The 15,357-nt window shown below is 52.0% G+C and overlaps 2 protein-coding genes and 2 long non-coding RNA genes across 4 annotated transcripts in view; 3 read left to right on the plus strand and 1 right to left on the minus strand.

The window, feature by feature from the left end:
• Positions 1–3,912, plus strand: part of HOXA13 (homeobox A13) — a 7,040-nt gene extending 3,128 nt beyond the window's left edge. The window contains exons 2-3 of the mRNA XM_040471585.1: positions 7–519; positions 1,242–3,912. Of these exons, the coding sequence (XP_040327519.1) occupies positions 7–519; positions 1,242–1,486 (758 nt within the window). The 3' untranslated portion in view covers positions 1,487–3,912. The remainder of the gene's footprint in view (positions 1–6; positions 520–1,241) is intronic.
• A 3,495-nt stretch (positions 3,913–7,407) lies between these two features.
• Positions 7,408–12,725, plus strand: LOC121028570 (uncharacterized). The gene is made up of 2 exons (XR_005789314.1): positions 7,408–8,226; positions 10,414–12,725. It is a non-coding gene; the product is annotated as an uncharacterized LOC121028570 (long non-coding RNA).
• Positions 10,630–13,583, minus strand: LOC121028569 (uncharacterized). The gene is made up of 2 exons (XR_005789313.1): positions 13,059–13,583; positions 10,630–11,365 (listed from the first exon to the last, which is right to left on the minus strand). It is a non-coding gene; the product is annotated as an uncharacterized LOC121028569 (long non-coding RNA).
• Positions 13,584–14,403: 820 nt separating this feature from the next.
• The window catches only part of HOXA11 (homeobox A11), a 4,857-nt gene continuing 3,903 nt past the window's right edge, over positions 14,404–15,357 (plus strand). Inside the window, exon 1 of the mRNA XM_040471586.1 lies at positions 14,404–15,357. Coding sequence (XP_040327520.1) covers positions 14,793–15,357 — 565 coding nt within the window. The 5' untranslated portion in view covers positions 14,404–14,792.

Here is a 15,357-nt window from a genome sequence, read left to right on the forward strand (position 1 = left end):
CTGGAGGGCCCGGAAGGCCCGGGCGCGTAGCCGCCGAGGCCGCCAAGCAGTGCAGTCCCTGCTCGGCGGCGGCGCAGAGCTCGTCGGGGCCCGCGGCGCTGCCCTACGGCTATTTCGGCAGCGGCTACTACCCGTGTGCCCGCATGGGCCCGCACCCCAACGCCATCAAGTCGTGCGCGCAGCCAGCCTCGGCCGCCGCGGCTGCCGCCGCCTTCGCGGACAAGTACATGGATACGGCCGGCCCGGCGGCCGAGGAGTTCAGCTCCCGCGCCAAGGAGTTCGCCTTCTACCACCAGGGCTACGCGCCCGGGCCTTACCACCACCATCAGCCCGTGCCTGGCTACCTGGATATGCCGGTGGTGCCCGGCCTCGGGGGCCCCGGCGAGTCGCGCCACGAGCCCCTGGGTCTCCCCATGGAAAGCTACCAGCCCTGGGCGCTGCCCAACGGCTGGAACGGCCAAATGTACTGCCCCAAAGAGCAGGCGCAGCCTCCCCACCTCTGGAAGTCCACTCTGCCCGGTAAATGGCGCCCCCTTCTCAACCCCGGTCCTCCGGCTCTGCTCCAGCTTCTCTGCCGCTCGCTCCCGGGTCACCCTCCTGCCCCTCTGCTCTCTCCCTGGCCTGCACCCCTGGGAGCCCGACCCCGGCTAGCTGGCGCGGCCCGCGCTGCCCTTGAGTTGGGCCCACTCCTGGCTCTCTCTGGGTGAGGAGGGATGGCTGGGAAGAAGCTTGTGCGGACCCTGCCTGGCTCCCTTCTCCCTCTGTGCCCCGCCCTCCTTAGCCCCTGACATCGACTTAAGGATGGAAAGTTGACCTGGAAACGGTTTACAAAATTGCCCCTATTCGTTCTCTCAAAAAAGGGCTTCAGTGTAGAAGCATCAGGTGTTGGGGATTGGGGTGTACCGAGAGGAGCCAGGCATAGAAGTGTTATTCCCTGCGTCTGGGGCTAAGGTGTGGGCCGCTGGGCCAGGCGGTCAAGCGAACCCAGCGCCCTGTGTGGACTGGATGGCTCGGCTGGGTAGCCAATGGAGCCATAGGCTATTTCATTTCAGTGCAGGGCTAACCACCCCCCACCCCCCACCCCACCGACCCTTCAGGTCTTAGCGGAAGGCTGGATTGTACCCACGCATGGCAAAAGGCAGCTGGGCGATGCAGGGCGGGTGGCTCAGATCGAGCTGTCGCCTGTCCTGGTCTGGGTCTGCTTGCTCCCTGTGTAACTTGCCTTCTTCCCTATCTTCCAGACGTGGTTTCTCATCCCTCAGACGCCAGCTCCTACAGGCGAGGGAGAAAGAAGCGGGTCCCTTACACCAAGGTGCAATTAAAAGAACTCGAACGGGAATATGCTACAAACAAATTCATTACCAAGGACAAACGGAGGAGGATATCAGCCACGACAAATCTCTCCGAGCGGCAGGTTACAATCTGGTTCCAGAACAGGAGGGTCAAAGAGAAAAAAGTCATCAACAAACTGAAGACCACTAGTTAATGGATTAAAAGTGGAGCGAGAGAGCAACTTGAAGAAATGCTTCAGAACTCGTTGCTTTGCCCAGATAGAATGAACATAATGCTTAAATAATAATAACTGAAGAATGGGAAAGAGAAAGAGAAAGACACTGGCATTTTGCTTTCCTAAGGGAGATCTCTTTCTCCTTGGTGGAATCTACAACTCTTTTAAAACTTTAAGAAAAGGTAAAGACTTCCAGTTGTCCCGCCAACCCCACCAGACCGTTAAATGACAAACTCTAGAGTTGAACGTCAACCCCCAAATATGCAATTTCAGATAAGTTACGCATTTACTGAAATCTTGTAAGTATTTATGTGACCATACTATTTCAGGATACTGTGTTATATGGTAATAATCCAAAACTTGGTTACAAAAGTAAGAGGCTGTTGTAGACATCTGCTTGTCTTTGGGTCGCCATTGACATCTCCTTTGCATGTTAAGTGACTGCTCAGGTAAATCTCAGTGAAATGCCTACCATTGTTGTATATTCTGCAAAACATGTATAGATTGAGAAGGGGAGAGAGGAGAAGGTACTGAAATAATGATCTTGGGCTATTTACAATGAAGGAAGAAAGGGAGAGAGAGCTTTTCTGAGGATCATTTGTCTTGGTAGTAAATACAACCAGCTGAGCCTTTGAGGCTACAAGGGAACCCCAGGTTGGGAACGTCTTTCTGACAATAATTTTAAATTGCTCATAACAAGCATATTTTGTGGCATTTGGATTATATGCTCTGCCTGATACCATTTACTTTCCAAAGGATGTGATAACTTTTCAAAAAAAAAATATTTCAAGCATCAGATGTTTCATAGAATTCACTTTATCAGCTATCCTGAGAGGTCCATCGGGACATGGTGGACTTTGGATTGAACAGAGTTCATGTTTCATTTAAACTGGTATTTCCCCCAGAATTTACTAAACATTTGCTGGAGAATAATTTTGCTTTTTTATTTTTTTTAGAAAACTCAGAACGGAAATCCATTCCCCTGAAACACTTAGATGTTTACAATTCTATACTTTGATCTATTAAGGGATTCGTATTTTTTCCTTGTTTATTGTGTTATAAGACTGCATTAGGAAGTTTAAGGATTCATCATTACAGCACATTTTTAATCAAGCAGTTATTTCGACCAGCACATTCATTTTGTTCACATTCACTATAAAATGCTATCTTGTAAATAAAGACATTCAGCACACTGTGAAAATGTATTTGTGCACCTGCTTTTCAAACATTTCTACTAAAAATAAGAATTAAAAAACCTTAGACCTGTAGATAATGATATAGTGGTATTAATTATGGTAATAAAATAGTCACTGCCATTAAAATCTAAAGGAAATACTCGTTATTTTCCTATACTAAATGTGCACTTCACAGAAAGAAAAAATGGAGCGGGTTTGTCCTACACAAACCAAGGACCATTCTTTTCTATTATTAATTCAGTCTTTTTTTTTTTTCACTACAAATTTTTTAAGCAAAAGGAGAACTCCCTGATAACTAAAATCCTGAAAATTTAGATAAGTGCTTCAAGAAAGTTAAAGCATTAGACATTCTGAGAAGGAGAGAAAAGGAAGGGGGAAAAGATAGTATAAATTCCCAGGCTCACTGTGGAAAATGAAAACCAGTTGTTTAGTATCAGTGATGCCCAGGCTATATCGTATTTTCAAATATACTGTTGGGTCTGCATGTGTCTGAAAGGGCAGGTTTTGATATTTGTTGAAATGACAGGACTAGGAAAGGCCTTAAACCTTGACCTTGACGAAAAAAGACAATTTGTGACCTTGACTTTTGACAGCTCATGAATTGGCCTCGGCTGGATTAGTAGATCAAGGGCGCCACCTCGCGTTGACAAGCTTCCTTGTAATTCTTCAGCTTCAAGGGAATCAAAAGGTCTTACCTCCTTGACTCCTTGTTTTAGAGATTTAGTACTCATTTCTTTGGCTCCAGATGGAACAAATTTGAATATATGTAAGTTATACATGTGCCTGTATATATGTGAATATATATTATTTGTGTGTAGACATGTATACATTTGCATATCAGTGCTTATGTGTGCTTGTATATATATATATATATTTGTAGAGTCTGTACAGATCCAATATCACTAATTACTGATGACCCAAGATGTTGTAACTTAAGGTGATTTCTAGAGTTGAGGTACAAAATGTACTTTACATGATGAAGTTTTGCTCCTTTTCTTTAATGGCCAAGTTTGATTTGTCTTCCCAGTGCCCGCTCTGCCTCAGATTTCTGCAGATCTGCTTCAAAGCTGTACGTTTTTGTTACAGTCTAAAAGGTGTTCTTAAATAACCATTCTTTCCTGGCCCTCACCCTCCAAGGTGGTCTACCAACCTAATTAGAGCTATAGGGGAGTCTATATGGCAAATAAAAAGTTTCAGATGCCTCGCTAACTCTAGGGTTCTAGAGTTACATTTCAGAAACTCAAAGAAACCTCTTAGGAGGTCAGTATGGAGAGCTGAAAGATCTCATATCTACAAAATGACCATATTATGGATGCAGAAGGAGAGTTATCCTGGAGCTCTCAGAGCCGATTACTGCTCGTGGGTGGTGTGCAATCTTATACTGCTGTTTGCAGAAACTGCCATTTGATTTGTGGAAGAAATAGACACAATTAATATTAACGATCACCATCAAAACAATAACAATAATACCAAGTATATCTACTACTTGTTGACCCCCCCAACAACACATCAGGTGCTGTGTTTAGAGTCATAAATAACACGTATGTATGTTTTCTATTTAATATGCACACAAGATATGTGTTTTTGTCAAATCCGTGCTATGCGCGTGTATATATATATATATATATATATATATATATGTGTGTGTGTGTGTATATGTATATATTGAAATGTTGGTGGAACCAGGAGCCTTAGGATGCAGAATTTTGAGATGAGGTTAATTTTATCTTTATGTTAGAGGAAAGTCATTGTGAATTAAAAAACCATATTCATCGATTTATGGAAAAAAACATTGGTTGCTGAGAAACCTGGCTGACAAAACCTCTCCAACCTGGACTTAGAGCTTCTTTACAGATGGAGAATTCTAGAATCTTTAAAGCTGTCTCAGAAACAGCATGGTCTTGAAGCATACGTGTGGGCTGGTCTTGAGACGTGCAATCCAGTTTTGCTGCCCTGAACATGGATTTTAACTCCACTGGTGGAAACAAATGAAAATGATGGTCCAGTTCAAGCGCCCCACATCGTGTTCCACAGCTCTCCCTTTCTAAACAAGCTGCCATCAAGCCAAAGGAACAACTTTCTTCCCAAAATGTTTAAAGTGGTGGAAAATCCCCTCGAAGCTGGATCATACTGTGTGTTTATGAACAGCTCCAAAGGGGACTCTTCTGTTGACGGGGGATATTTTTCTTTAGATGTAAGAAATATTCTGAGCCTCAGGCCTAGGAAGGAGGCCAACAGCCGCTCTGAAGCCCGAATACCGCCCCTTTCACAACCCATCGCAGGAACTCTGGGTAAAGTAGTAGTTTTCTTCCCCCCCCACCCCCTTCAATTTTTGAAACTAATGACGGAAGCTATTTCAGGGTTTTTTTCCCCCCATTCTAAATGGTTGGTGATAGTCGACCCTACCTAGCTCCCCTCTTATTTAAAATTCTTATGGATCTACCAGATAACCTAAAGCAAGCATGGATTATGATCCCTAATACCCAAATAGCAATTAGTCTAAACCTTTAGAAAAAAGACATCCAGAAGGACTCCAGCCACCATATAGCAATAATAACACCAGACGCCAGGATAGTACAACTGGATGGATAGCTGATTCAAATGTGTTTTCTTTTTTCCTAAAAGGGAAGCCTCTTCTGAACAAGAAATTGTAAATATGAAAACAGCTAGACACTGTTTTCATCTATTAGCAAAGATTTTGAATCCTGTAATGGCCTGCCCTTTAAAAAACTGTAAATATGGGACTTTAAAAAAAAAAACCACTTTTTCCATATGCTCTTAATACTGTCAAATTTATTAAGGTATTTTAAGTGGATGATTGTAAAATGTCACTTTGCATTTAACTACTATTTATGCCTGATGCAGAACTGAAGCCATCCGTTTAAATTGTTAAGAGACACAGAGAGAGAGAGAAGCAATAATTTTTTAAAGAAAGGGGAAAAGAAAACTATTCTTTTTTAAAACTCAACCTAATGAAAGTGCTTTCTGAAAAATTCACGAGTCCGTGAAATTCAGCGGAGGGTCATACGTATGCGTGCGGGTAATGACACAGATTTCACCGCCTAATGTCCGTGCAGATTACACCCTGCTGCGTGTGTTTGGAGGGTCTGGTGAAGATGCGGCTTCTCGCTTCCTCTCTACGGATTCCGGAGTTTTCGGAGGGGAGACGGGGGCTGTCCAGCACTGCTAAGCCCCCCGACCGGGTGGGTTCAGAGGCGCCCTTCCGGATTTGCGGACCTCTACGGAGGAGACGCTAGGGGCTTCCTGATTTATGCGCGTTCCTTTAAAGTTGATCGAATGCGTGTCAGCAGCCCAAGACCTGGTGAATCAGAGAAACGTGCAGCGAGTAGCTCACATCCCAGTTTTCATAAACAACGATGTGGCGTTATCCGAGCGGCCCGGGGAGATTTATGCCTAGGTTTTAGGAACCGCACACAACAATTTTCATCGGCTAGGCCGCCGGGTAAATAGCAGCCGGCCTCATTCTTTATGAAAACACCCACTTTCTGATCGGCTGCTTCCATCCTCCAACCTCTACCTAGCACCGCCGAATGCCTGAGAGGTGTCTGCTATTTTTAATTTGATTTCAAAAGGAAGGGGGAAAAAAAAGAAAGGAAGGAAGGAAGAAAGGAAGACGCCGGCACGGAAAAATCCCTCCATGAAAGCAGCTACGGCCTTGTCACAGTTGATTTCATTTCTGCCCGGCTCCGTCGCGCAGCTGAAGAGCCGGGACCCCGGCAGAAAGCATGAGCACGGCCCCTTAGAGACGCTGGAACGTTGGCGGGCGGCGGCGCGGCGGCGCGGGGCTCGGCCCAGGTGCGGGCGTGTGGACGAGCCGCAGAAGCGCCAGCCGCGGACTCAGAGAGCCGCCTGATGTCGCGCCCCCGGGGCAGAGGCGACGCTCCAAATCCTCCCTGCTTCCGAGCGAACCCTCTGCTCAAAATGGAGGCTCCGACCCTGCCAGAGCCGGCCTTGCCTGCAAGGCTTGTGTGTCGCAGGAGGCACGCAGCAGCACGCTTGGCCGAGGTCAGGGCGCTGGACCCCCGAGGCCCGCGCCTGGCGGGCTCCTCCGAGGGCCGGGCACCCGCGCCGGGGAGTCGCCCCGCAGCTGCAGGCTGACGTCACGGTCGCCCGAGAGCGGGGCCTTGGCGGGCCTCTCCAGGCGTGATTTGATGAGCACAAGCCGATTGAAACGAATGTTTTGTGCGGGTGCCCGCTTCTCCGCCCCGCCCCGCCCTCCCCAAGAGAATAATCGGGTATTTAATCTCTCCCGGTCTTAATTCTTGGCAGCGTGGAAGGTGGTTTGCACGGGAAATAAAACTTGACAGGAGCATTTTCTCTAAAAGGGGTTCTGAGGACGGACTGAAAAGAAACCGTGTTTTTTCTCTACCAAATACTTCCGCTTTCTGAGCCCCGGGCCGAGGGGTGGGGTGACATCCGAGGGAGCGGAGAGCGAGCTGGGCACGCGGGAGCACGCTGTGGACCGAATCCGGGCCCTCCGGGCAGCCCCGGGTCTCCGCCTGGGCCTGGGCCTGGGCCTGGGCCGGGAAGGGGCCTCCGGCCTCGCGGCGCCCAGGGCCTCTGTGGCTCTGCTCGGCGGTAGGCCCGGCGCCGCCCGCAGCCCGAGGCCAGGACCCCTCTCCCGGGAAGATGGCACCCGCAGGGGCCCGGTTGGCACCCTCAGTAGTACCCTGGCATTGGCTGCGGGCGGCTGGGGTCCAGCGAGAGAAGAGGACGCTGGGGAGGGCCTTGGACCGCTTGGCTTTAGCTCTGAACCTTTTAGCCAAGGGGAGTTGGGGACAAGAGCTCGCAAAGGAGGTGGTGAGAGCACTGCTGGGGGCTTTGTTTCGGCCGCGGGTCTGCGGACACTGCACAAAATGGAGCGGGGATGGAGGTGAGCGGCGCTGCATGCGTGGGTTGTCCAGGCTGCTATTGGGTGGGAGAAGCTGGAGAAAGCAGAATCCCCCTCCCCGCAGCTCAGAGAGCGCCCTCCCCTCGCCGAGCCGCAAAGGTCAAGTCCTCGGCAGGATGGCCGCCTCCACGGTCAGGGCCGCCGGCGGACTCAGGAAGGCCCGGGACCCACACTTGGCCGGCTGCAAGCGGGTTCTGATGGCCTGGACTCGCGGACTGGAGGTGAGGATTCTTTCCTGGCTACTGAAAAGGAGTTCCCGCAGCCAGATGTGGCCCAGGCTATGTCCCCGTCGAGTCCTGGAAAAGCTGGTCCAGGACACTTCGGAGCCCGCGGAGGCCTAGCCCCGGCGAGAGGCAGCGCCTGCAAGCTCCGGAGAGCGAATGTGGCTGGATCAGAGTTCTGGGCTCGGGCAGAAACAGGGGACCCGTAGGGCCTGTGGGCCAGCAGAGCCAGGAATAGGATAGGGGAGCAAGGACCCTGCTGGGAACCTCTCTTAAGGTCCTCTAGTCCAGGTCTGCTCCTTGAAGTGCATGCTGATGCTTTGTGCACTTTGATGCTCTTCTTCTCCTGCCTAAAATCTGTGCCAAGAAGTGAGGTGCACTCTGCCAAAGGTAAAAATCCCTGACTCCCGGGGCCCCCAAACCCACTCACTGTGCTCTGGAGGGGTGGGAGCCTTGTCCTCTGCCCCGTAGCCTGCCTGCACAGGGTCACCCATCAGGCCCAGTGGTAAACAAATAGCTTAGGCAGAGTCAGCCCTGAGCTTAGGCTCCAGGTGAATCAAAGAGGCCCTGTAAAGGATTTCATCCCCCGCCCCCCCCCCCACACCTCCACAGAGGACAGAATAGCTGGGCTTTATACCTAAAGCTGCACGGGTGAAGTAGGGCCTTTGAAGGGACACTAGCTGGAGGAATTGCCCATGAATAGGTATGGTCGCAGAACTGCGTGGAAGGGCATGTGGGAGAGACTCCTAGGGTAGCCATGGGCTGGGCATGGGCTCGCTCTTTTTAAGTCTGCAATGTGAACCACGGAATGCTGCCGGAGTAGACGTGAAGGAGCCTGGGGAATTGACCTAGGAGGCAGCTGGAGCTTGGGGCCTTGGAGGCTTCCTGTGAACCACAGCTGTAGGGACAAGACCCTGAGGGCCAGGGCTAGCCTTCTGTTTGGGCCGCCCTCTTTTGTCCACTTTATTGCAGATACCCTCTGCTGGAGAAACCCGTTTGGGCCGAAGTTTCAGGGAGAATAGAAAGCAGATGCTGAGAACCAGGGCTTTGTCCTTGAAAGTTTCCCCTACTCCATTTGTTCCCACTTGATAAGATGAGGGGGGTGATTTTTTTTTAAATAATGAATCCACACCAATAAAAGTAAAAATAGTTATTCTCAAAGGAAGTACCTCTCTCCCATCAATTTGGGACCCACTAAACTAAATATAACCAGATTGCTTGAGTGTCTGGGACCCTCAGCTGAGCCCTATGCCCCACTCTTTAGCAACCAGAGGAAGGATGTGGACTTCTTCAGATGTTTAGGGACCTTGGAAGATTGAACCTGTGAGTCAGATGAGAACCAACTGTAAGGTCAAGTTCAAGGCATTACCTGTTCTTGTGCTATAGGCAACGGTAGAAGAGCTTGTGGACAGGCGGGTGCCTTGCCAAGGCAAGGAGAGAAGTTAACCGCTGCCTCCACCGACTAGTGATAGAGAGGGTCTCCAAATATTTCATGGCAGCCTCAGTGCCACCTCTGGACAACGCCTCGAAATGTGATATAGATTGGCCAAAATCTGCCGATAAACTGTTTCCTGAGAACAAATCCTGGGAGATCCCCTGGGCTTCCCCAGACAACCCATTATCCAGAATCACCATGGAGGGCAACGCACCTCCAGACACCTCCCATTTAGAAGGAGACGGCCCTCAAATAAAAGCCTGGCCTCCAAACCCAGGAGGGGCTCAGTGGCTGTTTCTACACCGGGCCACCAGTTGGCTTTTGCACCTGCATGCAGTGTGGTCACTGGGGTTGAAATAGTCTTCTGTGTAGCTTTTCTAGAAATAAGTGTGACGTTTTAGGGACCGAGGTAGTAGGGGCTCAGTACAACAAGAAAAGGCAAAAAATTTTGGTGCCCCAAGTGATCCATAGGTAAATGACTGTGGATCTTTGCGAGTGAGGTTTGGTCTGTCAAGTGGGCCGGACCCCTCCCAGGCTAGCTGCCATCCTTGGAGCTAGGTCCCAAGAAGAGAAGGAAATATTGATGAGAGAAGGAAAGAAAAATAGCATGGTAGAGCCTTGGAATGGAGTGTTCGGAAGAATGAGGTAAGAGATCTAGTTCAGATCCCTGGTGAAGTCCTAAACTTGGGTGGGGGGTGGTCAGGAACCTAACAGCCCCCTTTTCTGTGCTTGAGTGTTGGGTGCCCTCCCACGGCACCTCAGTTCTTGCTCAGCCTAGGAGGGGCATCAGAAAAGGCCGGAGGCTGGAGAAGGAGAGACTCTGCTGGAAAGAGGATGGGGAGACAGGCAAACAGGAGCTGCAGGGAGACAGGACCAGCTAGGGAGGGAATATGGTGAGCGAGCAGCGTGGTATTGGCATTCCCACTATTGGCTACTTGCCGAGGGGCTTGACTTGCCTGAAGGGGCTGCAAGTGCAGGCACTGGGGACTTCAGATTCTCAGATTTGGAGGTCAGTGAGCTGGCCTCAGTGCCCAAGCTAGCACTAAGGGGAAAAGAGGGCACCCTAGCAGCAGCGGCACTTGGGGTTGGGAACCCCAGAGTCTAGAGTTGCTCCCTGCCCACTGTTCTATTCTCCCTTTGAGTGAACAGGTGTTAAGCTGCCTATCAAGTGACAGTCCTTTCGGCTCATGCCCCTCAAATGGCTGTGCTGCAGACATCCCCAGCATGACACCCCCCCCCCCCCCCCGTGAAAGAGCCTCACGTTGCCCTGGTGCGCACCGACTGCACCAAAGCTACCTGGCCCGGGCGCCGCCAGCAGGCACCCTTCGGCTGCAAAAAGAAGTGGAGGGAGGCGGCAGTGCTGGGCAGAGGCACCTGGACACAATTTATTCCAGTATCCTGCCTGGGGAGGTGGGTGGAGTGTAGGACGCAGGAATCATCTGCACCAAGATGCATTCAGCCCCAGCAGGAGGATCCGGGAGGTGCTGCCGAACCCCTCAACCCCCACCCCCCACCCCCCCCCCATTTAAGACCAAATCACACGGAGCCTTGCAAAGGCTCGGTCTGCTTTGCTGAGCAAATCGCCTCCTTAGCCGTTTCCGCCTGACCACGCTGATGCGGGGGCGCCAGCCTTCTCCTCTCCGGGTGGCCATCTCCAAACGCGGCTTGGGGAACGAAAGGGCCCGGCCCTGCGAGGGCTGCCTAGACCTTGAAGTTTGGAAAAACAACAAGAAGAGATTGAAACGGCTCCCTCCCTTCTCCGCAGACACACACGCACCGTCAGGCCGCCGCCACTTCCTGCCTTTGTTTTTCTTCCTCCAAAACATTTTTGGCCTTTTGCATTAGCTGCCGTGGGGCTCTGGGTTGAGGATAAAAGGAAATACATACTGAAGATTGCTTTCTGGAGATGGCTCCGCTTTGTGGAGCTCCTGAGAAAGAACAGCTCGTGGGAAACCAGTCGGCAGGGGCCAATGTCACAGCCTCATCCACTCGATCTCTTTAAGAAATACAACTCGGACTTGGCATTCCAGGTGGCCTTAGCACCCGTCAGGTCTTCCCCTGAGCAGGGTGGGCTCAGTTCGGGTGTAGGGCCTCCTGCAAAGCGGAAGAGTCAGTTAGGCTCAAAGCAAAGTCAAAACCAAGTACCTGCAGCTGTGCCTCCCCTGCTTGCCCAGATTTGGTCTGATGCTCCAGTCTGCGCCCACCCCCAACCATTCCCTCCCACCCCCGCAAACATTCACACTGCCAGTATATTCTGGGCAAGAGGGGCAGGAGCGGGCGAAGCTGGGAAAAGTCCGAAGCCTTGGGGATCTGAGCACCCCCTCCTGTCGCTGCTGGGGAAGTAAAAACATTCGCCACTCCACGCATTTTCTCTTCTCCTGGCATCAAAAGCGTTTCCCCTCATCCATTTTTGCTGCAGCACCCCAACATACCCTCTTCAGGGCTGTGTGTCCCTCCCGGCACCCCGCATCGGTACAGCCTTCTTGAATTACCCCGCCAACTGCTTTGGGAGAGCCTTCCTCCATCCCAGCCTCTTCTCGGAAATTTGCCTTTGTCTCCTACAGATACCCATGGGATCCAGACCTGCTGGCACCCTCTCGGCTTGGCTCTCGGGGACACGGGAGGCATTGATTACGCAGAACAGTGTATATCCCCATACTGACCTTTCTGCCGGTACCCCGGCTCCCTGGCACTAAGGGGAAAGCCGATCTAATTAGGAGAGGGGCTGCGTGCAGCTGGGGGAGGTAGCCTGGCGTCCCGGCTGGCGGGCCACCGCAGCCGGTCTGCTCAGGCACAAGCTGAAGTTGACTGCCAAAACTGCTATAAAACCCCAGGTCTGTCTAGAACTGTTTTCGGTTCTCCTAGACGCCCCCGGGTTCAATTATAGTCTTAAAAGCCCTAATACAAGTGCAAGAATTTGTTTGCCTTCACCCAGGGGCGGGGCAAGCCCTGAAATGGTGGCGCCTTTGTTATAGCAAAGTCACTGAAACCCCTCAAGCATTCCTTTTGTTCGAGGGTCGGGGTGGCGGGGGACTGGGTGGGCTACTGGGAGATAGTTTCAGAGGGCCAAAATCAAGTCCGGGAACGGCTCAAACACTACTGTTCGCAAACCTCTCCTTCTCCCTTTTATATTCTGTCTCCAAGAAAGAGATGCTGTGGAGAAATAAATATTTTGCCTTGTTGGTCACTGCTGGAAATCGAAGTTTTTTCGCTGCAGGGCAATCCCGTAACTGCGATTCCCAGCTTTAGGAGGTCTCAAGCTGCCTTTCCCCAATAACCTTCCTTCCCACCAGACCTCACTCACACCACTGCTGCCCTCTGCACAGTGGACAAGCCACAGTGGACAAATATGTCAAGCTGAAGATGCACAAATAATTTCAAGTTCAACTCTTAGGGATTCAAGGGGTATGAAAGTTCTTGCAGCAAATCCTGAATAAAGAGTTCATTAAACCAATGTGTCCGACTAGTTTGATTTGTGATAAGCAACCCTTGTAAAGGAAGGGGGTAGGAGCCACATAAACATTAATGCCAATAAATTAGTTTACTCCACTGCAGAGTAATTACTCGATATTATTGATATTTACAGCAGGTATTCAAATGCAACGGTGGGCCATCATTTGGAGAAAACACATAATGAGAATAGTTCTTTTCCAGTGCAATACATGATTAGATTTGTTATTGAGTCAGTTACAGTCAGCTCAGCAATAAATAAATAAATCGATGTTGACACTTAAATACCAAAGATCTTAGAGTTTATACTCTAAATCTCCCCGAGATATATAAATACCTTCAGCTATTTCCTGGATGGGGAAAGGGAAAAGGTTATCCTTTTTCATTTTTCAACTTTGCTTCAGCAACATCCAGCTCCTTCCAAGAAGATAGGTGTGGGGAGGCCCCAGGGCTGGGCCCCTCCCAGCTGCGGTCCTGCCTGGCAGCCCTATGCCCTCTTTCACTTCTCCCAAACGTTGATAATTCAATCCTGCAGGATGGCAAGCATTTTTCACCATCTTAATTTTTTTTCTTTCTTTTTCCCAAGAAAGCTAAGACTCCTACTAGCAGCTATGGCCCCTGTCTCTACCTTGGGCTCAAATCTAGCCTTTCCGAGGCGTTCTTGTCACACCCCCGGTCCCGCGAGTTTGGGAAGCAGCGCTCTTTCCTCTGGCATTGTGTTTCTTCTGTGGGATGAGTAGCAGAAAAGGCGCCGAGCCTTCTGAGTTTCTCCCTGCACATCACTGGCTCTCACGCTTCGCCAGGAAGGAGAGGAAGCATGTTACCCTTTTCTCAGCCACGGCTCCCTGTCCCTAGCCGTCTCCTCACTGCTCCCTGTCCCTAGCCGTCTCCTCACTGCCCCCACTCAGCTCTGAAGCTCCGCTGGCAGCCTGCTGAGCCCGCGGAAGGTGCAGCATACCCAGGAAAACGCTCCTCGGCTGTCAGCGCCCCTAAAGCAGCCCAAGGCTCGCCTCAACCGCACGGCTTCCCGGGTCCTCAGCTCCAAGAGACCAGGCAGGCGGGCGGACCCGTGCACCGTGACGCAGCCCCCACAGCCCCCGGCTGTGCCGGGCGACTCCGAACCCCGGCAGGCAGCGGGGAGGAGGGGGTGGGGGGTTCTTCAAGGGCAGGGGGTGGAGTGAGGAGGCCGGCGGGGAGAATGAAGTGGAGGTGGATCCCGGGTAAGACGAAGGCCCTTCCGGGACCTGCAGATGCCTGACAAACCGCGGGGGAAGCCGCCCTGGTTGTTGGCGGTTTAGGGACGGAAGGCACTAAAGCGCTTCGGAAGTGACCATGAATGCGAGCGTGTAATCAAGTCACCGTGCAAATCGGGCAAGCCACGAGGCAGGCACATCCACGGCTGCGAACCCTGGCCCCGAAGGGGGTCCGGCCAGAGTCGGAGGCAGAGGTGGTTTCCAGAGCAAGCCTGTGGGAGGGGGATAGCGAAGAAGGAGGTGCGAACGCGAGCCTCCAGGAGAATAGATTCCAGGACCGCGCACGGGCCACGCAGCGACGAGCTCCCACCCGGCCACCCCCAGCCTGGGGCATCCCTCACCCGGGGAGTGATGGGTGGCAGGAGTTGAGCTCTCTCACCGCCCTCGGCGCACTTGAGGGCCAGGACCGTGCAGCTGAGCACAAGCGAGTGGCATGGGACGCACCCCAGCCTCGCCGCGCGCCGGGAGGCCCCCCAGCCAACATGAGTTACACCGGCGATTACGTGCTTTCGGTGAGAACACCGAGTGACGATCTGTTGCTTCCCCTGAGGTGGCTACAAAGAAAGGAAGCCGGAGAGGGAGGGGAGGGGGGGAAAGGAAAGGGGAAGAAAAAAAAAAAAAAAAAGGCCCGGACCAGCTCGCAGCTTGTCAATTTCAACATCGGGTCACATGACCAGCACCTCCCTGCTAAGGATGGGGATAGATTTCCACGTCAGCTTACGTCTCCAAATTTCTACTTCACGGATCCGCTTCAAAGAGGCAGCTGCAGTGGAGAATCATGTTAAGCTCGGCTACTGCGGAGAGCCCAAGGTAGCCCAATGATGGATTTTGATGAGCGTGGTCCCTGCTCCTCTAACATGTATTTGCCAAGTTGTACTTACTACGTCTCGGGTCCAGATTTCTCCAGCCTCCCTTCTTTTCTGCCCCAGACCCCGTCTTCGCGCCCAATGACATACTCCTACTCTTCCAACCTGCCCCAGGTCCAACCCGTACGCGAAGTGACCTTCAGAGAGTACGCCATTGAGCCCGCCACTAAATGGCACCCCCGCGGCAATCTGGCTCACTGCTACTCCGCGGAGGAGCTCGTGCACAGAGACTGCCTGCAGGCGCCCAGCGCGGCCGGCGTGCCTGGCGACGTGCTGGCCAAGAGCTCGGCCAACGTCTACCACCACCCCACCCCCGCCGTCTCGTCCAATTTCTATAGCACCGTGGGCAGGAACGGCGTTCTGCCACAGGCTTTCGACCAGTTTTTCGAGACGGCCTACGGCACCCCGGAAAACCTCGCCTCCTCCGACTACCCCGGGGACAAGAGCGCCGAGAAAGGGCCCCCGGCGGCCGCAGCGACCTCCGCGGCGGCGGCGGCGGCGGCGGCGGCGGCGGCAG

This window comes from Herpailurus yagouaroundi, unplaced genomic scaffold (assembly GCF_014898765.1).
Source record: "Herpailurus yagouaroundi ecotype Mexico unplaced genomic scaffold, PumYag 100, whole genome shotgun sequence".
In the NCBI taxonomy this organism is placed as follows: domain Eukaryota; kingdom Metazoa; phylum Chordata; class Mammalia; order Carnivora; family Felidae; genus Herpailurus; species Herpailurus yagouaroundi.